Source organism: Oncorhynchus clarkii, chromosome 12, assembly GCF_045791955.1.
Source record: "Oncorhynchus clarkii lewisi isolate Uvic-CL-2024 chromosome 12, UVic_Ocla_1.0, whole genome shotgun sequence".
Classification (NCBI taxonomy): Eukaryota; Metazoa; Chordata; class Actinopteri; order Salmoniformes; family Salmonidae; genus Oncorhynchus; species Oncorhynchus clarkii.
Window position 1 is genome coordinate 60,750,083 of NC_092158.1, and position 24,942 is coordinate 60,775,024.

General features: G+C 43.1%; 1 protein-coding gene across 3 annotated transcripts in view; it reads right to left on the reverse strand.

Moving 5' to 3' along the window:
• LOC139420892 (mitogen-activated protein kinase 8 interacting protein 3) overlaps window positions 1-24,942 on the reverse strand; it is a 72,704-nt gene that overhangs the window by 14,975 nt on the left and 32,787 nt on the right. For 2 of the 3 annotated variants that reach the window (XM_071171293.1, XM_071171292.1), the window contains exons 3-19: window positions 24,843-24,913; window positions 24,588-24,679; window positions 23,971-23,994; window positions 21,413-21,470; window positions 20,287-20,521; window positions 19,933-20,035; window positions 19,718-19,836; window positions 18,921-18,932; window positions 18,470-18,487; window positions 17,767-17,824; window positions 17,137-17,289; window positions 16,996-17,059; window positions 8,911-9,062; window positions 8,596-8,652; window positions 5,254-5,424; window positions 4,415-4,574; window positions 536-622 (exon numbers count right to left, since the gene is read on the reverse strand). In XM_071171293.1, coding sequence (XP_071027394.1) covers window positions 536-622; window positions 4,415-4,574; window positions 5,254-5,424; window positions 8,596-8,652; window positions 8,911-9,062; window positions 16,996-17,059; window positions 17,137-17,289; window positions 17,767-17,824; window positions 18,470-18,487; window positions 18,921-18,932; window positions 19,718-19,836; window positions 19,933-20,035; window positions 20,287-20,521; window positions 21,413-21,470; window positions 23,971-23,994; window positions 24,588-24,679; window positions 24,843-24,913 — 1,634 coding nt within the window. Of the gene's footprint in view, window positions 1-535; window positions 623-2,030; window positions 2,082-4,414; window positions 4,575-5,253; window positions 5,425-8,595; window positions 8,653-8,910; window positions 9,063-16,995; window positions 17,060-17,136; window positions 17,290-17,766; window positions 17,825-18,469; window positions 18,488-18,920; window positions 18,933-19,717; window positions 19,837-19,932; window positions 20,036-20,286; window positions 20,522-21,412; window positions 21,471-23,970; window positions 23,995-24,587; window positions 24,680-24,842; window positions 24,914-24,942 lie in introns of all 3 variants that reach the window. The other variant, XM_071171291.1, reaches the window with a different exon arrangement.

Sequence of the window (24,942 nt, forward strand, 5' to 3'; positions counted from 1 at the left end):
TCTGGAGCGAGCTGCAAAAAACACTCAGACTGGACCGTTTTATCTCCATCTCTTCATTCAAAGACTCAATCACGGACACTCTTACTGACAGTTGTGGCTGCTTTGTGTGATGTATTGTTGTCTCTACCTTCTTGCCCTTTGTGCTGTTGTCTGTGCCCAATAATGTTTGTACCATGTTTTGTGCTGCTACCATGTTGTGCTGCTGCCATGTTGTGTTGCTACCATGTTGTTGTCATGTGTTGCTACCATGCTATGTTGTTGTCTTGGGTCTCTTTATGTAGTGTTGTGGTGTCTCTTGTCGTGGTGTGTTTTGTCCTATATTTAAAAAATAAAAAATCAGTCCCAGCCCCCATCTCAGCAGGAGGCCTTTTGGTAGGCCGTGATGGTAAATAATAATTTGCTCTTAACTGACTTGCCTAGTTAAATAAAGAATCAATGGGTATATATATAATGAATTAACATGACGATTGATTGAACAGCAGTAAATATAGCAGATTGTGGCTTTAACCAAGTACATATTTGTTTGTTTGTTTACCTTCCTGTTGGGGTCCTTCTCCACCAGGGGGCGACAGTAGACAGGAACAGGGACATTCTTCATGCGGTTGTCCTCCTTCTCATTGGCCTGGGAGAAGACAGACAGACAAACCCTCCAATCACAAAACTGCTCCAAGACCTCCAATAGAAGAAGCCATTACCACTCAATTAAATCAAACCGACATTTCTGTATTCATATAGCCATATAACCACACTTTTGACATATCTGATGTGTCTTGGGGAAGAGCTTTGAGATTGGAGGTAGGTTGATATAGCAGAGAAACAGTGTCAGCGGGTTATGGGGTGTCTGTTAACATGACTGAGGGACAGGGGCATTGTGTCAATAGCTTATGTCAGATTGTGTGTTGTAGGTTGATGTGTCTACTTTGGGACATTAATACAGTAATGTACACACACTTAAGGTTAAAAAATATATATGTTTTGAGCAGAATAGTGTTTTCTAGATACAAGTGCAAACTTCATGGACTAGGGCATTAAAGAAGTTGGTCTGATGGTGCCCTCTGATGTCATTGGCCTCCCCCTTGCTTGGGGGAACAATACAATTCCGCAGTACCTAACGTCATTAACAAACTTTTAATGTACAAATGACCAAACCCTGTCTTAGGGATGGCTAACTCTGGAGATCCCTTCGGTCTCCACAGAGTTGGATAAATCTGCTTTTGGTTTCCTTGCACCCCATGTGTGGAACAATCTACAGAGTTCCCTGCAACTAGATGTACTGGTGCCTCTCAGGCAGTTCAAATTGTTGTTTGGGGACATCTATGCTGATGAATGATTCTCCTGAGTATGTTTTGTAATTTTGTATTATGTTGTATTTATACATTGTGTATATGCAAGGCTCCCTTGTAAGAGAAATCTTAATCTCAATGGGACTCCTGCTAAAAAAAGAAAGGTGAAATAGAAATAGAGAACATAAGAGGAAAGCTCCCCCTGTGCTTCGACACAATCCTGTCCCGGAGCTCTTCGGACAATTCCTTCGAGCTCATGGCTTGGTTTTTGCTCTGACATGCACTGTCAACTGTGGGACCTTGTATAGACAGGTGTGTGCCTTTCCAAATCATGTCCAATCAATTTAATTTACCACAGGTGGACTCCAATCAAGTTGTAGATCTCAAGGATGATCAATGAAAAAAGGATGCACCTGAGCTCAATTTCGAGTCTCATAGCAAAGGGTCTGAACACTTACATAAATAAAGGTATCTGTTTTTATTTTGAATACATTTGCAAAAATGTTTAAAAACCTGTTATTGCTCTGTCAATATGTGTGTAGATTGATGAGAAAAAACATGTATTTAATCAATTTTAGAATAAGGCTGTAAAGTAACAAAATGTGGAAAAAGTGAAGGGGTCTGAATACTTTCTGAATGCAGTATAGGTGTTGTGTCAGGTCTGTTGGTGTGTCTTGTGATGGGTCTATGGGGTAACTAAGTGCGGCTCATGCTAGGTTAGGGAGGGACCCTGTGGGTGTAACTTGCCTGTTGTTTCTTCAGCGGGCCTTCCAGTGCACTGTCCAGCTGAGCACCAGTCTTTGGGAGAAATTGAGTTAGAGAGACACCGAATATGATGTATTTTGACTGCTACATGGATGGCATTTTTTGTTATATATATTTATATTTAGGGGGTAAATTTAATATTGCAGATAGATTGTAGCTTCCATCAATGTAATTGTCTGCATCATTTCCAATCCCCCATATATTCTTTTGTAAATATGATATTTAAAAAAAACATGTTCCTTTTATTATTTTCCCCTAACCCTACCACCCCACCCCTAATTGGAGTAAACTAATGGACAACACTTAGGCTTCTACTTCCAGCTTACGGTGCATTTGGAAAGTATTCAGACCCCTTTATTTTTTCCACATTTTGTTACACTACAGCCTTATTCTAAAATGGATTCAATTGTTGTTTTTTTCATTAAATCTACACACAATACCCCATAATGACAAAGTAAAAACAGGTTTTTAGAATTTTTGTCAAATGTGTAAAAAAACAATAACTAAAATATCACATTTACATAAGTATTCAGACCCTTTACTCAGTACTTTGTTGAAGCACCTTTGGCAGCGATTACAGCCTCGAGTCTTCTTGGGTATGCCGCTACAAGCTTTGACACACCTGTATTTGGGGAGTTTCTCCCATTCATCTATGTGGATCCCCTCAAGCTCTGTCAGGTTGGAGAGGGAGCGTGACTGCACAGCTATTTTCAGGTCTCTCCAGAGATGTTCAATCTGGTTCAAGTCCAGGCTCTGGCTGGACCACTCAAGGACATTCAGAGACTTGTCTCGAAGCCACCCCTGTGTTGCCTTGGCTGTGTGCTTAGGGTAGTTGTCCTGTTAGAAGGTGAACTACCCAGTCTGAGGTCCTGAGCACTTTGGAGCAGGTTTTCATCAAGAATCTCTCTGTAGTTTTCTCTGTTCATCTATCCCTCAATCCTGACCAGTCTCCCAGTCCCTGGCGTGGAAAAACATCCCCACAGCATGATTCTGCCACCACGCGTCATCGTAGGGATGGTATTGGCCAGGTGATGAGTGGTGCCAGGTTTCCTCCAGACGTGATGCTTGGCATTCAGGCCAAAGCGTTCAATCTTGGTTTCATCAGACCGGAGAATCTTGTTTCTCATGGTCTGAGAGTCCTTCAGGTGCCTTTTGGCAAACTCAAAGCGGGCTGTCACGTGCCTTTTACTGAAGAGTGGCTTCCATCTGGCCACTTCATCATTAAGGCCAGATTGGTGGAGTGCTGCAGAGATGGTTGTCCTTCTGGAAGGTTCTCACATCTCCACAGAGGAACTCTGGAGCTCTGTCAGAGTGACCATCGGGTTCTTGGTCACCTCCCTGACCAAGGCCCTTCCTCCCCTGATTGCTCAGTTTGGCCGGGCAGCTAGCTCTATGAAGAGTCTTGGTGGCTTCAAACCTCTTCCATTTAAGTACGATGGAGGCCACTGTGTCCTTGGGGACCTTCAATGCTGCAGAAATGTTTTGGTACCCTTCCCCAGATCTGTGACTCGACATAATCCTGATCAATGGAAACAGGATGCACCTGAGCTCAATTTTGAGTGTCATAGCAAAGGGTTTGCATTTATTTTTAATACACTTGAAAAAAAAATGTTTGTCATTATGGGGTATTGATGAGGGAATAATACATTTTAGAATAAGGCTGTAATGTAACAAAATGTGGGAAAAGTGATACAGGTATACATTTTACGGACAAAATGTATTTTAGAATAGTTATTTGTTTGTTTTTAATCCCATCTACCCTCAACCCCTCCCATCTATCTCTGAAGACCATCCCGTTTTTATTTCTATTCACCATATATTTTTAACTGTGCTGTTTCACAAAAATTCTGTAATCTACAGTATATACATTTTACGGACACAGTATATTTTACATTAGTTATCTTGTTGTTTTCAGTCCCACCCTTCAGCTCCACTCAACCCCTCCCATCTATCTCTTAACACCATCCATGTTTTATTTCTATTTGCCATATATTTTCTGATGTTTCACAAAAGTTCTGAACCTTTCTAGTCTCATAGTTTCTACAAATTGTAAATTAAAGACAACATTTTTGCTAAAAGTATTATTATATTATTGATCGGTTGACTATGACTTTTCAAATCACCCAGCAGAGTTAGCTCCAGGTAAATGTTACAATATTTCAGCCATTCCTAGACCTGCAACCTAAAACTAGCTACATATGGACAGTACCAAAAACAAATGATCTAATGATTCTGTCTCTTCGCAGCTAAATCTGCAGAGCTGGGATGGAATGGATGGCATTTTACTTGGACGCTGAATGCTTGCTAAATACTCAGATTGGTGGGCAAACGGCCGGACAGACGGACAGGTGGATGAGAGACGGTACCTGTTTGAAGCGTGGTGGTACGCTCCAGCCGCAGGCCTGCATAATGCCGTCATCGCGGCGCATGTGCTCTCGGACCTGCCGGTATTGTTCCCGGCGCTGCTCGCGACGAGCTGACAGCGCAGAGTCGCTAAGGAGAGACGCAACACCATTACTGGCCAGTCTAGAACAGAGGGTGGAGAGAAAGGCATAGAGAGAGAGAGAGAGGCGGAAAGAGAGAAGCGAAGCGTTAGCAAGCGCGGCCAAGCTGCTGCAAAGAAAGAGAGAAGCTACAGCAGCATTGTGAGTTTTTAAGCAGTTAAGCTACAGCCAGCTATGAGAAAATAAATGGAAAACAAAAGAACACACCCATAAACAGGAGTAGAGTGCAAAATAAGCAGCAATCACAATATGTGATCTGCACTTAGCAATAATCACTAAGAACAATGGACAAAGCAGTAATATGAACTAGCAACCATACATCCTTTTGCACTTTAACATGATGGCACATGCAAGAACACTACTAACTGATTCAAAATATGATGGGAGGTAATAAATTATATCACACATATTGTAGGATTACACTTACGACAGTGCAACCCCAAACTCTCCCCTACACATGCATAGACAACTAACTCTACAATGTTAGAGGGTGGACAAGGGAGGGATGGAGATGGAGGTAGGGAGGAAGGAAGGGATAGAGGGACGGAGATATAAGAGGGAGGGATGGAGGGAGGGACAGAGATGGAGGATGATCAGAGAGAGAGAGAGGGGTGGAGGGATAGAGGGATGAAGGTATGGACAGAGACAGATTGAGGGAAGAATGTAAATAAAAAAGGTTGGTGTGTGTGTTTTTCTCTCACTCTTCTGGGAAAAACTCCAGGGTTCGGTTTGAGGTGGAGATCTGACACATGGCGTGGCTGCGTCTCTGGGGGAAGCCTGCAGGGGACGGGGATTTGTAGTGGATGTTGACGCTGTAGTACGGACGCTTGACTGGCGGAGGACTGGCCGAGGAACTGAACAGACGGGCGAAACTGGAAGGAGAGAAGAGAGAGAGAGATGTACAGTTAGAAAGTTCAGTAAAGATTTAATTAACTGTACACTATCATTCAAAAGTTTGGGGTCACTTAAAAATGTCCTTGTTTTTGAAAGAAAAGCAATTTTTTTGTACATTAAAATAACATCAAATTGATCAGAAATGGAATAGCCTTCATTTCTCAGAACAAGAACAGATTGACGAGTATCAGAAGAAAGGTCTTTGTTTCTGGCCATTTTGAGCCTGTAATCGAACCCACAAATGCTGATGCTCCAGATACTCAACTAGTCTAAAGAAGGCTAGTTTTATTGCTTATTTAATCAGTATAACAGTTTTCAGCTGTGCTAACATAATTGCAAAAGGGGTTTTCTAATGATCAATTAGCCTTGGAAACTTGGAATTAAGCTAACACAATGTGCCATTGGAACACAGTGATGGTTGATGACAATGGGCCTCTGTACACCTATGTAGATATTCCATTAAAAAAAGTCACCCGTTTCCAGCTACAATAGTCATTTACAACATTTTTATTTAGATTTTTAGATTTTTTGAATTTTTACCCCTTTTTCTCCCCAATTTCGTGGTATCCAATTGTTGTAGTAGCTACTATCTTGTCTCATCGCTACAACTCCCGTACGGGCTCGGGAGAGACGAAGGTTGAAAGTCATGCGTCCTCCGATACACAACCCAACCAGCCGCACTGCTTCTTAACACAGCGCACATCCAACCCGGAAGCCAGCCGCACCAATGTGTCGGAGGCTACACCGTGCACCTGGCAACCTTAGTTAGCGCGCACTGCGCCCGGCCCGCCACAGGAGTCGCTGGTGCGCGATGAGACAAGGACATCCCTACCGAGCCCTCCCTAACCCGGACGATGCTAGGCCAATTGTGCGTCGCCCCACGGACCTCCCGGTCGCGGCTGGTTACGACAGAGCCTGGGCGCCAGGGACTCTGATGGCACAGCTGGCGCTGCAGTACAGTGCCCTTAACCACTGCGCCACCCGGGAGGCCAGTCATTTACAACATTAATGTCTACACTGTATTTCTGATCAATTTGATGTTATTTTAATGGACGAAAAATGTGCTTTTCTTTAAAAAACAAGGACATTTCTAAGTGACCCCAAACTTTTGAACAGTAGTGTACAGTACACAGCCTTAAGGCATGCTACCCAGCTGAAACAGTTCGGCAGAGTTTGCGCATACAGTTGAAGTCGGAAGTTTACGTACACTTAGGTTGGAGTCATTAAAACTAGTTTTTCAACTGCTCCACAAAATTCTTGTTAAACTATAGTTTTGGCAAGTCGGTAAGGACATCTACTTTTTTCTTGACACAAGTAATTTTTCCAACAATTGTTTACAGACAGATTATTGTACTTATAATTCACTGTATCACAATTCCAGTGGGTCAGAAGTTTACATACACGAAGTTGACTGTGCCTTTAAACAACTTGTTTAAAATGATGTCATGGCGTTAGAAGTGTCTGATAGGCTAATTGACATCATTTGAGTCCATTGGAGGTGTACCTGTGGATGTTTTTCAAGGCCTACCTTCAAACTCAAAAAATTGTAGACTTCCACAAGTCTGGTTCATCCTTGAGAATAATTTCCAAACGCCTGAAAGTACCACGTTCATCTGTACAAACAATAGTACGCAAGTATAAACACCATGGGACCACACAGCCGTCATACCTCTCAGAAAGGAGACGCGTTCTGTCTCCTAGAGATGAACGTACTTTGGTGCAAAAAGTGCAAATTAATCCCAGAACAACAGCAAAGGACCTCGTGAAGATGCTGGAGGAAACAGGTACAAAAGTATCTATATCCACAGTAAAACGAGTCCTATATTGACATAACCTGAAAGGCCGCTCAGCAAGGAAGAAGCCACTGCTCCAAAACCACCATAAAAAAGTCAGACTACGGTTTGCAACTGCACATGGGGACAAAGATCATACTTTTTGGAGAAATGCCCTCTGGTCTCATGACACAAAAATAGAGCTGTTTGGCCATAATGACCAACGTTATGTTTGGAGGAAAAAGGGGGAGCCGAAGAACACCATCCCAGCCGTGAAGCAAGGGGGTGGCAGCATCATGTTGTGGGGGTGCTTTGCTGCAGGAGGGACTGGTGCACTTCACAAAATAGATGGCATCATGAGGGAGGAAAAATATGTGGATATATTGAAGCAACATCTCAAGACATCAGTTAAGTTTGGTCGCAAATGGGTCTTCCAAATGGACAATGACCCCAATTATACTTCCAAAGTTGTGGCAAAATGGCTTAAGGACAACAAAGTCAAGGCTTTGGAGTGGCCATAACAAACCCCTGACCTCAATCCTATAGAAAATGTGTGGAAAGAACTGAAAAAGCGTGCGAGCAAACCAGACTCAGTTACACCAGCTCTGTCAGGAGGAATGGGCCAAATTTCACCCAACTTATTGTGGGAAACTTGTGGAAGGCTACCTGAAACATTTAACCCAAGTTAAACAATTTAAAGGCAATGCTGATTGAGTGTATGTAAACTTCTGACCCACTGGGAATGTGATAAAATAAATAAAAGCTGAAATAAATAATTCTCTCTACTATTATTCTGACATTTCACATTCTTAAAATGAAGTGGTGATTCTAACTGACCTAAGGAAATTTTACTAGGATTAAATGTCAGAAATGGCCTCCGACTTCAACTGTATATGCTGACGGCATTTTGTGACGTTTCTGTTCGTTTTGGATTTCGGGTAAGGGTTTTTTTGGCTGTTCGGGCACACAACATTTTTTTGAGGCAAGCCGAAGTCTACGTCCCTTCGTCGTGATTGGTCAACAGTAGGGATTCTTCTATAAAGTCTGTGGTCATTTAACAAGAGACGACTCGTTTTCAACACAAAAAAAATACTGCACCAAACATCTTAGTTTAGATATAATATTGTAACTAAGAACTCCTCGGCAAAAACGTCAAAATAAATGACTGATTTATTGAGTTATCTTAGATTAATTAGGACTATTTTGAGTCGTCTCAAAATTGACAAACAGAACTAGTGCCGCTTTTTTCTAATTTTTCAAGAGAACATCTTTTAAGGGAGTATGCGAGCACACTCGTTCGGTTCCAGCCAAACTAGGTGCTAGCCGAACTGAAGTATGCTGACACCTTTATGCTGCATGCCACTGATAATAACTCACAACTGCCAGATGGTGGATTTCTTCTTCTCCTGCATCTGAGGACTCTCCCTGGATGCCCTGAGGAGACAGAGAGAGACATGTTTTTGCAGGAATAAATCATGGGAGCAGCATATATCTAGCCTGGTCACAGATCTGTTGGTCTTGCCAACGTCTTTGGTCATTGTCATGCTAAATATAGGAGATACGGCCTGCCTTTCCTGATCCTCTCTGTCCACCAGACGGCCGACAGCATCTCCATTAGCCTATCCTTGTACTGGTTCCTCTCCCTTTCACCCCTCACTCCCCTCCTCCCACTCCTCCTTCTCCTGTCATCACCTGATCATCTCTGTCCACCGGACGGCCTCCTGTAGTTCCATTAGTCTCTCCTTGTACTGGTTCCTCTCCATCAGGACCCTGGCCATCTCTACCCGCGTGAAACGCCGACGCTGCGTCATAGTCACATCCCCATCCACCATTGGAGACGAGTACTGAGGGAGAAAAGGAGGGGGAGAAATGGGGGAAGAGAGAAGGGGGAGAGAAGAGAGGAAGAGAGAGGGGAAGATGAGAAGGGAAGAAGAGAGAAGGGGGAGGAAAGAGGGCATATTCATACCCTTTTACACTGTTGTGCCTGCTGACCCCAAACTGTTCTGTGCTGGCTATCAGAAATGTTCTTTTTCACAACATTTTCAGAAAGAAAACTATTCAATGCCAACCCAAGAGGCATAGTTAGCTTAACATGCCCCTAGATCAGCATTTCTGTCACACCCTGATCTGTTTCACCAGTTTTGGTGATTGTCTCCACCCACCTCCAGGTGTCTCCTGTTTTCCCCATTAGTCCCCGGTGTATTTATCCCTGTGTTTCCTGTCTCTCTGTGCCAGTTCGGCTTGTTTTGCCAAGTCAACTAGCTCCTATTTCCCAGTCTCTGTTTTTTCCTAGCCATCATGGTTTTGACCCTTGCCTGTCCTGACGCTGTTTCCACCTGCCTGACCACTCTGTTCTGACCTCGAGCCTGCCTATCCCCTTGTACTGTTTTGACTCTGACCTGGTTTATGAACTCTCGCCTGTCCCCGACCTGTCTTTTGCCTACCCCTTTTGGCGTAATAAATATCAGAGCTCAACCATCTGCCTCCTGTGTCTGCATTTTGGTCTCGCCTTGTGCCCTTATAGTTTCCCAAAATAGGGGTCACCTGATTTGAAAATGGGGTCGCGAGAGAATCTCCAGTAGCCGCTAGATGTGGTTGTAATAAACAGAGAGGTTTCTGTTATCTTCCAACAAATGCCTCTATCTTTTCAATGGTTTAAACTGCAAAATATTTGGACCCCATCACTTAAAGATAAGAGTCTAAGGAACACGTACAGTGCATTCGGAAAGAATTTAGACCCCTTCACTTTTTCCAAATGTTGTTGCGTTATAGCCTTATTTTAAAATGTATTAAATAATTTTTTCCCTCAATCTACACACAATACCCCATAACATCAAAGCGAAAACAGGATTTTAGATGTAAATGTATTACAAATAACTAACAGAAATAACTTATTTACATAAATATTCAAAACCTTTGCTATGAGCCTTAAAATTGAGCTTCTACAACTTGATTGGAGTCCACCTGTGGTACATTCAATTGATTGGACATGATTTGGAAAGGCACACACCTGTCTATATAAGGTCCACATTTGACAGTGCAGCTCAGAGCAAAAACCAAGCCATACAGTTGATGGAATTGTACGTAGAGCTCCGAGACAGGATTGTGTCGAGGCACAGATCTGGGGAAGGGTACCAAAACATTTCTGCAGCATTGAAGGTTCCCAAGAAGACAGTGGCCTCCATCATTCTTAAATGGAAGAAGTTTGGAACCACCAAGACTCTTCCTAGAGCTGACCAAACTGAGCAATCGGGGGAGAAGGGCCTTGGACAGGGAGGTGACCAAGAACCCGGTGGTCACTGACAGAGCTCCAGAGTTCCTCTGTGGAGATGGAAGAACCTTCCAAAAGTACAACTATCTCTGCAGCACTCCACCAATCAGGCCTTTATAGTAGAGTGACCAGACGGAATGCCAAGAGTCACATCTGGAGGAAACCATGCACCGCTCATCACCTGGCCAATACCATCCCTACGGTGAAGCATGGTGGTGGCAGCATCTTGCTGTGGGGATGTGTTTCAATGGTAGGGACTGGGAGACTAGTCAAGATCGAGGGAAAGATGAACGAAGCAAAGTACAGAGAGATCCTTAATGAAAACTTGCTCCAGAGCGCTCAGGACCTCAGACTGGGGAAAAGGTTCACCTTCCAACAGGACAACGACCCTAAGCACACAGCCAAGACAACGCAGGATTGGCTTCGGGGAAAGTCTCTGAATGTCCTTGAGTGGCCCAGCTAGAGCCCGGACTTGAACCCGATCGAACATCTCTGGAGAGACCTGAAAATAGCTGTGCAGCGATGCTCCCCGTCCAACATGACAGAGCTTGAGAGGATCTGCAGAGAAGAATGGGAGAAACTCCCCAAATACAGATCTGCCAAGCTTGTAGCGTCATATCCAAGACGACTCGAGGCTTAATCGCTGCCAAAGGTGCTTCCACAAAGTACTGAGTAAAGGGTCTGAAAACTTATGTAAATGTGATATTTTTTTATTTTTAATACATTTGCTAAATATTCTAAAACCCTGTTTTTACTTTGTCATTATGGGCTATTGTGTGTAGATTGATGAGGGAAAATAGCAATTGAATCCATTTTCAAATAAGGCTGTAACGTAACCAGGGCCGTTACGGTGACCGTATTACCGCTACACCGGTGGTCACGAGCCTCTATTGGCCCTCTAATCACCCTGACAGCAATGCAAATGTATTCGAAAATCGAATCAAACACTTCATGAGAGCCCATGAGTTCATGTTCCGCAACATTTCTATAGGCTATGCAATTGCGTGAGAAAACAAGAGTGATGGTCTCTATTAAAAAGTGATGGCCTCAATCACATTGACCGTTACTCTCTTTGCTGACCATAATTTTCACTTGTCTGACCGCTTGCATGATGACGAGTTTCTCACACGACTGGCCTATCTGGGTGATGTTTTTTCTTGCCTGAATGATCTGAATCTAGGATTACAGGGACTCTCCGCAACTATATTCAATGTGCGTGACAAAATTGAGGCTATGATTAACAAGTTGGAGCTCTTCTCTGTCTGCATTAAAAGGACAACACACAGGTCTTTCCATCATTGTATGCTTTTCGGAGTGCAAATGAACTCAAGCTTACGGACAATGTCAAATGTGATATAGCGAAGCACCTGAGTGAGCTGGGCGCGGAATAACGCAGGTACTTTCCCGAAACGGATGACACAAACAACTGGATTCGTTATCCCTTTCATGCCCTGCCTCTAGTCCACTTACCGATATTAACCAAATGCATGCTTTTCAACCGTTCGCTGCCTGCACCCGCACGCCCGACTAGCATCACCACCCTGGATGGTTCCGACCTAGAATATGTGGACATCTATAAGTACCTAGGTGTCTGGCTAGACTGTAAACTCTCCTTCCAGACTCATATCAAACATCTCCAATCTAAAATCAAATATAGAGTCGGCTTTCTATTCCGCAACAAAGCCTCCTTCACTCACGCCTCCAAACTTACCCTAGTAAAACTGACTATCCTACCGATCCTCGACTTCGGCGATGTCATCTACAAAATAGCTTCCAACACTCTACTCAGAAAACTGGATGCAGTTTATCACAGTGCCATCCGTTTTGTTACTAAAGCACCTTATACCACCCACCACTGCGACCTGTATGCTCTAGTCGGCTGGCCCTCGCTACATATTCGTCGCCAGACCCACTGGCTCCAGGTCATCTACAAGTCCATGCTAGGTAAAGCTCCGCCTTATCTCAGTTCACTGGTCACGATGACAACACCCACCCGTAGCATGCGCTCCAGCAGTTGTATCTCACTGATCATCCCTAAAGCTAACACCTCATTTGGCCGCCTTTCGTTCCAGTTCTCTGCTGCCTGTGACTGGAACGAATTGCAAAAATCGCTGAAGTTGGAGACTTTTATCTCCCTCACCAACTTCAAACATCTGCTATCTGAGCAGCTAACCGATCGCTGCAGCTGTACATAGTCTATCGGTAAATAGCCCACCCAATTTTACCTACCTCATCCCCATACTGTTTTTATTTATTTACTTTTCTGCTCTTTTGCACACCAATATCTCTACCTGTACATGACCATCTGATCATTTATCACTCCAGTGTTAATCTGCAAAATTTTAATTATTCGCCTACCTCCTCATGCCTTTTGCACACAATGTATATAGACTCTCTTTTTTTTCTACTGTGTTATTGACTTGTTAATTGTTTACTCCATGTGTAACTCTGTGTTGTCTGTTAACACTGCTATGCTTTATCTTGGCCAGGTCGCAGTTGCAAATGAGAACTTGTTCTCAACTAGCCTACCTGGTTAAATAAAGGTGAAATAAAAAATAAAATAAAAATAAAATAAAAAAATCTGAACAAGAGAGCCTCATCGAAATTTAAACAAGCGGTCCTGTGAAAATTTTATTTAATCAGAAGCCACTGCTAGATTTCTGGATTGGGCTGCGCTCAGAGTATCCCGCCTTGTTGCAAATCGCGCTGTTAAGACACTGATGACTTTTGCAACCACGTACCTATGTGAGAGTGGATTCTCGGCCCTCACTAGCATGAAAACTAAATACAGGCACAGACTGTGTGTGGAAAATGATTGAAGACTGAGACTCTCTCCAATACAACCCAACATTGCAGAGTTATGTGCATCCTTTCAAGCACACCCTTCTCATTAACCTGTGGTGAGTTATTCACAATTTCCAATGAACAAATACGGTTTTACATGTAAGATGGTTAAATAAAGAGCCAAATTATTGATTATTATTATTTGTGCCCTGGTCCTATAAGAGCTTTTTGTCACTTCCTATGAGCCGGGTTGTGACAAAAACTCACACTCATTCTTATGTTTAATAAATGTATTGTATAGTGTGTGTGGCAGGCTTACAATGATGGCAAAAAACAACATTTGAGAGTGCGCTGACCCTGGTGCTAGAGAGGGTACGTAGCTGGAGGTTGAATGTTTGAAGGGGTATGGGACTATAAAAAGTTTGGGAACCACTGGTGTAGGCTATATTACATGGATATATTAGACTTTTTAAAATGTAGGCTATGCGTGGAAGGAAGGAGATGCTAAATGTGTTCATGATAATTAACAGTCAATTACCGTCAGACTGGCAGTTATTTGCCTGACAATCACCATTTGACAAAGTTTCATGACCGCCATAGCCCTAAACGTAACAAAATGTGGAAAAAGTGAAGGGGTCTGAATACTTTCCGAATGCATTATATGTGTGCCACTCTACAATGCCAACAAGCCACACAGGACTCATCAGAACAGTGGACGAGACCAGGTACTAAATCAGACTGGGATAAAATATATAAACAAGATCATACAAAATTATTGCCTGGTGACCTTCTGAACTTCCCAATACCTTTCTGATGCATTTCAGTCACTTCAAACCATACTTCCTGTAGATTGAAATACTGTCAAAAGTAGAAGTAAAAACATTGACTGTTGATTACATCACTTTGTTACATGGTGGGGTCGCAAATTTTTTTTTATATAAAAATGGGGTCGTGGGCTAAAACAAATTGGGAACCCCTGCCCTAGCTAATCTTAGTTGAACAGGTAGGTATGTGAAATGCGGTTGTGAATTTCACATGAGCTCAATTAGGATTGAGGGCTCCTGCAAAGGCATTTCTGTCAAACTACCAAGGTCAGTTCTACAGAGAAAACTGGCACAAGAATCTCAATAGTAATTTGGCAGGTGGCATTCTCCCAGGATTAACCCATATACAACAAATCTACCACCAACTACAGTAATTCTACATTTGAAAAAAAACAAAAAATAACTGTTGTACTTGCCTTTCTTGCACTACCAGCTGCATTAGTGTGAAAGCAAAAGTGCAGACCATGTTATAAAACTGTAATTGCATCAAATGGTTGTTTTATGCAACAGAATAGAGAGTTCTTATAACTCTATTGTGTCTGTGTGACCTGAAAGTGGGCCTCTGGGGGATTTAACACTGACATGAGTTAATGTTTCTGTACTGGGGTACCAGGGGGAGATGGCTTCAGTGTGGAGTTGGGGGGCCAGACCCTCGTTTCCACACAATGCGGACAGTTTTTACAGAAGATACTGTCTGCTGTGAATTATAAGTATCTTTCATATAAATCTTAACCTCGTGACCCATTCCATACATATGTTGTTTGTCATGTAAACTGAAGGAGGAAGGACTTTGCTATAAAACGCTGTGGCTCAAACCAGCTCGTTGAGTTCTCAGTGATCACCTCCAGGGGTGATTACCAACCAGCTCCATTACTGCAGTAATTAAATAATAAAGTTTGATTGTTTTGAAGAAATCTAAAAGTCTCTCATTTTTTATTACAATAATTCCACCACACTAGTCTTTTCTTACTAGATTTTTCTGCTTTATTAAAGAAAATGTTACCTACAGAAACCAGGTTTCCATCCAACCTTTTAATGCGCGTAAAGTACATGTCGGATAAAACAATTGCACCACAGGCCTGATGGAAATAGCAAATGTAGATAAATGTAGACAAAACAAAATACGCTAGACAAAGTGAGATATTTTTCTGTCTGTAAAATTAATTATGCAAGAAAAGGCGGTGGAAACGCCTTTATGAGTAAATAATGATATACACTGAACAGAAATATAAACGCAAAATGTAAAGTATTGGTCCCACGTTTTATGAGTTGAAATAAAAGATCACAGAAATGTTCCATATGCACAAAAAGCTAATTTCTCTCAAGTTTTGTGCAACAATGTGGTTACACACAACACAATCCCACAGATGTCTCAAATTTTGAGGGAGTGAGCAATTGGCATGCTGACTGCAGGAATGTCCACCAGAACTGTTGCCAGAGAACTGAATGTTAATTTCTCTATCATAAACTTTTTTAAGGGTATCTGTGACCAACAGATGCATACAGTATCTGTATTCCCAGTATTGTGAAATGCATAGATTCAGGCCTAATGAATTTATTTCAATTGACTGATTTCCTTAAATTAACTGTAACTCAGTAAAATCTATGAAATTGTTGCTTCATATCGAAGTAAACAATGGAGTCACGCGATGATGTGTTGTGTGGTCCTCCCACTACGACTCGGGAAAGCATGCAGTTTATTAGGATACAAATGAAATAAGTTATGAACTTCACAGAGTGGTGAAAGTCCACATTGATGAGCTTAATGATCCTCTCCAATAAATATCTAGGGTCTTATTCTGGTAACGTGATGATCGATCTCACTATTTTGTCCATAATAATCTCATCATGTTGTAGGCTATTCCCAGACTGTGTCTGTGAGGTATTGGCTAGAGCGCATGTGCCAAGACCAGACTGTGTCTGTGAGGTATTGGCTAGAGCGCATGTGCCAAGACCAGACTGTGTCTGTGAGGTATTGGCTAGAGCGCATGTGCCAAGACCAGACTGTGTCTGTGAGGTAGTGGCTAGAGCGCATGTGCCAAGACCAGACTGTGTCTGTGAGGTAGTGGCTAGAGCGCATGTGCCAAGACCAGACTGTGTCTGTGAGGTATTGGCTAGAGCGCATGTGCCAAGACCAGACTGTGTCTGTGAGGTATTGGCTAGAGCGCATGTGCCAAGACCAGACTGTGTCTGTGAGGTATTGGCTAGAGCGCATGTGCCAAGACCAGACTGTGTCTGTGAGGTATTGGCTAGAGCGCATGTGCCAAGACCAGACTGTGTCTGTGAGGTAGTGGCTAGAGCGCATGTGCCAAGACCAGACTGTGTCTGTGAGGTAGTGGCTAGAGCGCATGTGCCAAGACCAGACTGTGTCTGTGAGGTATTGGCTAGAGCGCATGTGCCAAGACCAGACTGTGTCTGTGAGGTAGTGGCTAGAGCGCATGTGCCAAGACCAGACTGTGTCTGTGAGGTAGTGGCTAGAGCGCATGTGCCAAGACCAGACTGTGTCTGTGAGGTATTGGCTAGAGCGCATGTGCCAAGACCAGATTGGGCACATTTGCAATATAACAAAAATAATTTGTCACAAAACCATCAGTAGAATTGAAAATTTGATGGAAACCCATTTAAATTGTATTTTTATTTGGTTCATGGGAGTTTAACTGCAAAAGTGTGTTTTATGTGCACTAAGTCACCACGCATAGCCTTTAATCCGCAACAAGTCAATTTGATGGAAACACATCTCCGATGGAAGCATATTTTAGAATATTCGCATGAAAATCTGTTGCCAATTGGATGGAAACCTATCTTATGACTCTATAACCGTGATATGTGGCTCTGGATAAGAATGTCTTCTATATGACTAAATGTAAATTTGTTTATTTGTTTGTTTGTTTTACTCACATCTTCTCCTCCTTCATCCTTGGAGTCCTGAGATGCTCCCAGAGTCAGAGCCTCTGCTCTCAACCTGAAGAGGCAAAGAGTCATAAGAGTCAAAAGTCACACACACTATGCCCGCATGCACACACTCCCAACACCCCTCACCTCTTCAGCTCTTCTTCCAGTTCTTTAACCTTTGTGTCTACTTTGTTCTTGGCGGTCCTAAGAGCCTCCAGTTCCTCTCTCAGCACCTCATGCTCCCCAGAGAGCTCATCCACTTTGGCTATTAGGTCGTTCTTCACGATGTTCAGAGCATTTCTGAATGGGGCGAAATGGGAATCAATACTGCTTAACTCAATAATGGTTTCCAGGTGGGGAGGGAGGACGGGCAGATGGATGGGGACATCTTGCATTCATTTATTTGATTGGTTTTTTTTGTACCTGTAACCCCACCTCAAAAAAAATGGACAAAACTAAATAAAAACATTAAAAAAAAAAAACTTCCTCTACGTGTCTTACTATCACTCTCAAACACACACACACACACACACACACACACACACACACACACACACACACACACACACACACACACACACACACACACACACACACACACACACACACACACACCCTTGCATGTCTGTGTGTGCTCTCTCTATTCATCAAAATATTTTTATTTTTACTCAACCCTTGCAAAAGAACAGCCCCCCTAGTAAATCTATCTTGCACCAAACCATCTTTAATATGCAGCAGCACAACAAACAAGAGTAAGTTTAAAACACACACACTTACTTGGTCTCCAGAAGATGTTTGTTCTCCGTCAGCAGATTCTCCACCTCCTTGCCCATCCCTGTGACGTATCAGCTAGCGTTAGTGTTAGCATTGATTAGCACTAACAACACTCTTTCTAGCCTGGTCCCAGATCTGTTTGTGCTGTCTGTCTTGCCAAACAGCTGGAGAGAACACAAGCAGAATTCTTCTATAGCTCTATAAACACTTCACGAACTTTCCAAGTGTTCATTAACTATAAACTTAGCTAACTTTTTTTCATGAACACATGAATCGTCTTTGAATATGAATTCTGGGGCTTTTTATGGATTAATTCTACTTCAGTAATGTATGAACATTTGGAGGTTTTGGGGAGCATCATCGTGTTTAAGCCAACTTCCGCAAGCTGAAATGAAACCAAGAAAAGCCCAAAATAAATACAGATATGATAGTGTGTTTGCTGTAACATGCTAAAATGAAAGGAGAATAGATCTCTGAAATTAAGTCAAAGATGAAAAACAAATACAAAAGAAGAAAAAAAAAGCTTTCCAGACTCAAATAACAGCCAACAGGAAATGGGAGGAAGTGACATCACAGCAGAGGAACAGATAGGAAATTGCATCACAACATGGAACACAGCAAAGACGAGACATCGCAGACAGACACAACAACATGGGAAGATGAGCAACCTTCTAGAGATGCTGAATAAGGCTAGAGGGAGCCTTACCGAAAAAATCATCACGGACTGGGAGAGAGGAAGAGAAACAGGGAGAGAGAGGAGAAAGAAAGAAAGAGAGAGAGAGATGGGGTGAGATAAAAGAGAGAGAGAAGAGAGAATGCTGATAAGCACTTGTTATATACTAAAGCTTCAGAGAGTAAAAAGAGAGCTTGGACCTGTCCAAGACCAGAGAACACTAGAAGTCAGTTTAAACTCAGAGAGATTTACCTTTATTGACCACAGGGTTCAGTTGAGCTTAGTAACATTACGACCAACCAATCAAAAAGAGCATTCTCTGGACTAGATCAACATTTAAAACAACTGGTGTGGCCTGGAATGCCAGCACTGTGTTATTGGGTAAAGCCTACAGGCACACCGTGGAACTTCATGTATTGGAAGATGGGAGGCAGGGGTGTGTGTGTATGTGTGTGTCTGAGAAAGAGAGGGTTCAGATACACACCTGAGAACTCCCCTAGGGGCGTGTCCAGCATACACAGGAAGGGAGAGAGGAAGCATAGAGAAGGGTCACGGGTCAATAAACTAATATGATCGCAATGAAATAAACCAATCATAAAGCTATGTCAACTAAACCCAGTAACAGAAAGTAAACCAAGACTAAATCAAGAATAATTTAGCTTGCCCTGTAAAATCAACCATTCAAATATATCAAATCAATGGGGACTGCAGCCATGGTGCAAGTGATATCCTAGAGTGCTTTGCAGTGCAGTGGAGGATGGGGGAGCTGCCGGGAATGTGGGGTGGTGGTGAACATTCCGCCGTGTGTAGGGTTAAAGTTCAGAGCCAGCCAGTGCTATGGCAACGGTGACACAGCTGGTGACACAGCCTCAAAACATAGTGCTTAATTGTGACATTTATACAAAAAAAATAAGCTAAACATATTTCACAGGAATAACCCTTTCCTCTTTTTGAGGCGTTTGGGGCACCCACCAGCTTAGCACTAAGCACCGCAGCTTCCATTCCCAATGACTCTTTACTTAGTGCAGACAGAGGTCGGGTTCCAGACGCATGCCAGAACTCACAATGCTGGATAGGTGTTTAACATATCAGCTCACCACATAATTTGAAATAGCAATCTGACACACGACTGTGCAGTCGATGACATGGCACACAACCATTGGTTAATGCAACCATTGGTTAATGTTTACAATGTAGACAGCCTGGAACATCACCAGAGACTGGCCTACGCTGTCTTCCAATAGCTCATTTGCATATACCACACTCCTCTGATTGGCTTACCTAGTAGCTCCGCCCCAGCGTCAACATCCCCGATGATGTCAGACTTGGCATCCTTGATCTCATGGTAGAGGGAGTCTGTGTTGATACCGAATGCCTCGTTCACGATGCCCTGGGAAGGACTGACACACGCACTGATATTTAATCATTGCTGTGTGTGTGTGTGTGTGTGTGTGTGTGTGTGTGTGTGTGTGTGTGTGTGTGTGTGTGTGTGTTACCTGTTTCCTCCACCATAAAGACGGGGGTCCACACACATATCCAGCTCTGGGGTGGAATCGATGATCTCTTGGAATTCTGACCACTCATCACTGCTACCCATACCTGAGTACAGATAGAATATCATACACACTCAATACCGTATTCACAAAGTATCTCAGAATAGGAGTGATCTAGGATCAGTTCTGCCTTTTAGATCATAATGAATAAGATTACATGGACAGGGGGGGACCTGATCCTAGATCAGCACTCCTTCTCTGAGTGACTTTATGATACAGGCCCTGATCACACAATGAACCACTCATGCTAACGTGTGTGTGCGTGGGTGCGTGTGTGTAACTATACTTTACACTCACCAATGCTGACGTTCCTGGTTTCCTGGGAGACCTGCACCTCCATGTTTCTGCTGAGGCGTTTAGCACTCTTCCTGCCGCGGCTTACAGCATGCATTGGGTCGAACTCGCCGGGCGGGAGGAAGCCCTCGTTGAGGGGCGTGACGGTGGCGGAAGGGACGGAGGACGTGGGCGTGTTGGACTTACTTCCTGTGCTACTGGGCGTGGCTGCCACCGAGTCCGACTCGGAACCATCCTCCTGGGGCATCAGAGGTCAGGGGTTAAAGAGGTCAAGGGGTTATATTGTAAAAGAGGGGCTGCATCCCGATTCTTCCCCCTTCTCCCAAAGTGTACACTTCCCTTCATGGATTTAACAATGGTGGAAATGTTTGCAGCAAGCCAATGCTTTAAAATCAATGACGGAGAGTATGCAAGTGCACATTTAGGCTGAAGGGTGGAGAATAGAGAAGCCAGGGATCTTCTCTTGCAAGGATCGTTCACGATCTTGCATATACTTACAATCTTGCACATAGACTTAGTAACAAAGCATCACACTTAGCCTTACACGTGAAACGGGATGTAAAGACAGGTGCAAATGGGACAATAGAAGCTAAGTTATGTTCTATTATTGCAGAAAAAAGCACTTAAGTGAAAAGAAATAACACAAATTGATGGTAATATTTGTCCTAATATTAATGTATTCCTCATATCTGTTTATACAATGTCATGTCTTCATTACACTCACTGCCATAAAAAAACAATCGACAAACACCACAAAGAAAGGCCCTTGGAAGACAAGGGACACAAGCAGGCGTGAGGGATGTGTCTGGATGATTCTGAATGAAGGTGGGTGTGGCATGACGTGAGGCATGACGTGTTCTGCAGATGTGAGGTCCAGGGGGAGTGTCCAAGTGCGTCCCAAATGGCATCCTATTCCCCTTTATAGTGTACTACTTTTAACCAGGGCCCATAGTGCTCTGGTCAAAAGTAGTGCACTATAAAGGGAATAGGGTGCCATTTGGGACAGAGCATCTATCACACCTGGTAGCCAGAGGTGTGGTGGGATTGGCTGAGCTCGCTGACCTGTCAGACGTTGGTCCCCGACCCCCCCCCCCCCCACCCCCCCACCCCCCCCGAGACCCCCACGTACCATTCCCATGCCCTCTCCACTGGGGTACAAGCTCAATGACGGGGGACGCTCCACCTTGCTGCTGGGGGAAAAGACAGAGGGAGGGGTGGGAGGAGAGGAGGTGAGGGGAAGGGTAAAGGTTTGAGGGAGAGAAGAAAAAGATAATGAGAATGAAAGACAGAGAGAGAGGTGAGGGGAAAGAGAGGAGAGGGGCAGAGAGGATGAGATAGAGAGGGAGGGGCAGAGAGAGAGGTGTGAGGGGGAAGAGAGAGGAGAGGGGCAGAAAGAGCAGGAGATAGAGAGAGGGAGGGGCAGAGAGAGGGGGAGATAGAGAGGGAGGGTGGGAGATAATATACTGTACATTAGGTATCTGGAGAGACGTGAAAGCTAACTTTGGGGTTGCATAACATAAAACTGAAAATCCCCTGAATTAAGCACAACACACAAAGCCAGCTACTGGACAGACTGACACTAAACCAGACTAACATAATATGACACAATATATCCATATTATGGAGAAACGGGAGAGACTATATGGACTCGCCTGTTGCCCAAATTGATGACGATACTGTATGTTGCGCAACTGAGAGTAAAGTGGAGACGAGTGGATTGGGTTCAGTCAAGCCGGTGCGAATGACCAGTGCAACGATGTGGTATCAAGGCTTGCCGACGTGAGTTGCTTACCACAGGGTAGCTGTATCACATGGCCAATTTGTTCCATCCCAATTGATTTTATCTTGAGTAGGATAACAGCCTACATGAAAAAGAATGTGTAAAATTGGTAGTAACCATATGGATGTCACCGTGATACAGTCTACTACTCAATGGGGAGAGTTTGTCGGCAACAACATTTTTTTCTTCTTTTTTCCACCAAAGCAAACAAGTGAAAACAACAATACAGATAAAAACAAATTAAAACAAAAAAAACAGTGCGCAGGTGTGGTTGGAAGCCCAAGGGCTTATATGAAAACCACACCACAAAAAAACAATATGCAATACATAAGTACAACTAAGCTATTAACGTCTACTTAAAAAATATATATTACTCCGATAAAAACATAATGATTCTGAATACATTCCAAGTCCCGACTTCGGCAGACAAGTTTCAAATTCTCGCTGAAGTTTCTAGCCACAAGCATAAACTAGCGAGCTGGGAAGGGCTCATCAGGACGATTGCATGAACTAACTGAACCGAATCCATTCGTCTCCACTCGATTCAGCTACGCGACAGACAGACAGACAGACAGACAGACAGACAGACCATAAACAGTTGGTGATAGAGGAGAAGGTAAAGGACAAAGGCACGAACTCTGGGTCATTCCATATTGGGACATAGTGGGGGCAGGGGAACTTCTAGTCCAAGAAGGAGAGGCTGGTTGGTCAATGGAGCCAGGGCAGTGATCATCAAGTCCTAGTCCTGGGAACCACAGTGTCTGCAGACCTGATTCAACTAATCAACAAGCCCCCTAGTAGTTGAATCAGGTGTGTTAGTGCTGGGCTTGAGCAAACGCCTGTATACCCAGCAGAGCTGGGTTTTTAAATACCTGAAAAGGTGCTGAGCGATTAACCATATTTTAGTTTTTTTGTTGTTATTACAAACAACTAATTGACCACCGTCGTTTCAATTACTTGAAATCGAGTTATATATTTTTTTCTTAGTGCCATTTCTCTAGATAGAAATCAAATCATTGACCAGATAAATTAAGTCCAGAACTATATGGGATGCTGGGCTGAAGGGAGTTGTAGTTTTCATTAAGCAAATAATCAACCTAGCTCAGCTCAGAAATGTGGTAATTAACTACAATGGCCATAATCCATTGTGCCTGTTCTTTTCTGGTTCGGATACATTTTTACGCCTGCTACATTAGGTTAGATACACACAGACCCGAGAGTGAGGGATAGAAAGTTTGTGAAAGTATGCCTTATCTACTTTAAAGAACTAGTAAAATGATTTCGTCTGACAGTTTTGCAGCATACTTAGGCAGGCTAGCCTAGCTAAATAGGATGACTAAAGACAACACAGTATGGTGAGAACAGAGATAACGTTAGATGGTTGTCTTGCTGGCTGCTACTGCCTGAGCAGTTGAGACGAGATGCTGACTTTAAGGAATGAAAATTATAAAGTCGTCAAATAAAACTAAGTAATATACACAACTGAAATATTTAATTATTTAATAAGAATTCTCTATTTGTGGACCTGACAGAGACAATGGAACATTTCCAATGTTTTGGCACTTGAATGTTCACTATTTTTGGCATCTCCATTAAAAACCTCTAATCATTTTAATGTAAAAAATAAATAACCGAACTGAAACCGAACAGACTTCAAAAATCACTAATCGCTCAGCACTACTGAAATAAATATCTGAGCCTGGTTCAGCTTGCCTGGCTTTATAAACCAATAGAAAAGTTCCAAAGAGACTCAAACAAAATCTGAGTGTTTAAAATTATTTTTCAAGTATTTGAACCTGGGTCCTATACTCAGGACCAAGACTGACAAACACTGAATGAGATTGGGATTGAGGGGACAGGGATGGGGGGGGTAAGAGGCAAAGAGGTTTTTGGGGGTAGTGATTTACCTTTTCCTCCACACGTGGCGTTGACTGTGCAACACAGCAGCACGAGCACAGAGTGAGACAACGAGACAGACATATGGTGATTAGAGTGAAGCCAAACAGGTCACAAGGGGTGTAGTGGGGGGTAAACACACATACATTTTGTTTAGTGAAATATTTTATTTTGCACAAGCATTTACCCACCTTCTGCAGAAAAAGGGCATTGAAAGTATAGGGAGTGTTATTTTACTCACCACAAACAGCGATCATCTTTTACTAACCTGTTTGGTAAACCACTACATCACTGGTCACAAAACAAGCTAACACAGGCTAACACACACAGCACAACACAACTACAGCACACTAAACCCAAGCACAACAAACCACATACCAACCAATACCTCAGCATAGTTGTTACTACTAGCTATGCCAGGATCAATTTCTATTCTCTTCCCTCTGCACACACACTCCCACCAACACACCCACCCATCCATGCACACTTTCCAGAAAGGTCACAACTAATTATATTATATCTATACAAACTGTATTGTTTTGTCTGTATGCTGCTCAATGGAATTCCTCACTGGGGGATAATAACGTTTTCTGATGAAAATGTTTGTTTTTTTAAGTCAGCCACTCACGTCCGTCCACTGCCTGGTCCTTCTGGCTGGCTGTTGTTCCCTGCCTGTTGCATCTTGGACCTCTCAATATGCTCCACGTATGTTTGAATCATCTGACAGGAAGATAGAGGATGAGTGAGGAAGCTGTACGTAATACCATTGACTTGATTCTATTGTACCAGCCAAACTACATCAAGATACAAACCTAGCAGCTAGTATGGAGTCAGATACTAAACTCTCCCATGCACAAACACACACACACACGGCTGTTACTACCTCTGTGTGTCGCTGGTGCAAAGCGTTGTACTCCTTCTTCATGTCTGACTCACGCTCCTCCAGACGCGTGACTGAAACCCAGAAAAACAGAATCAGAGTC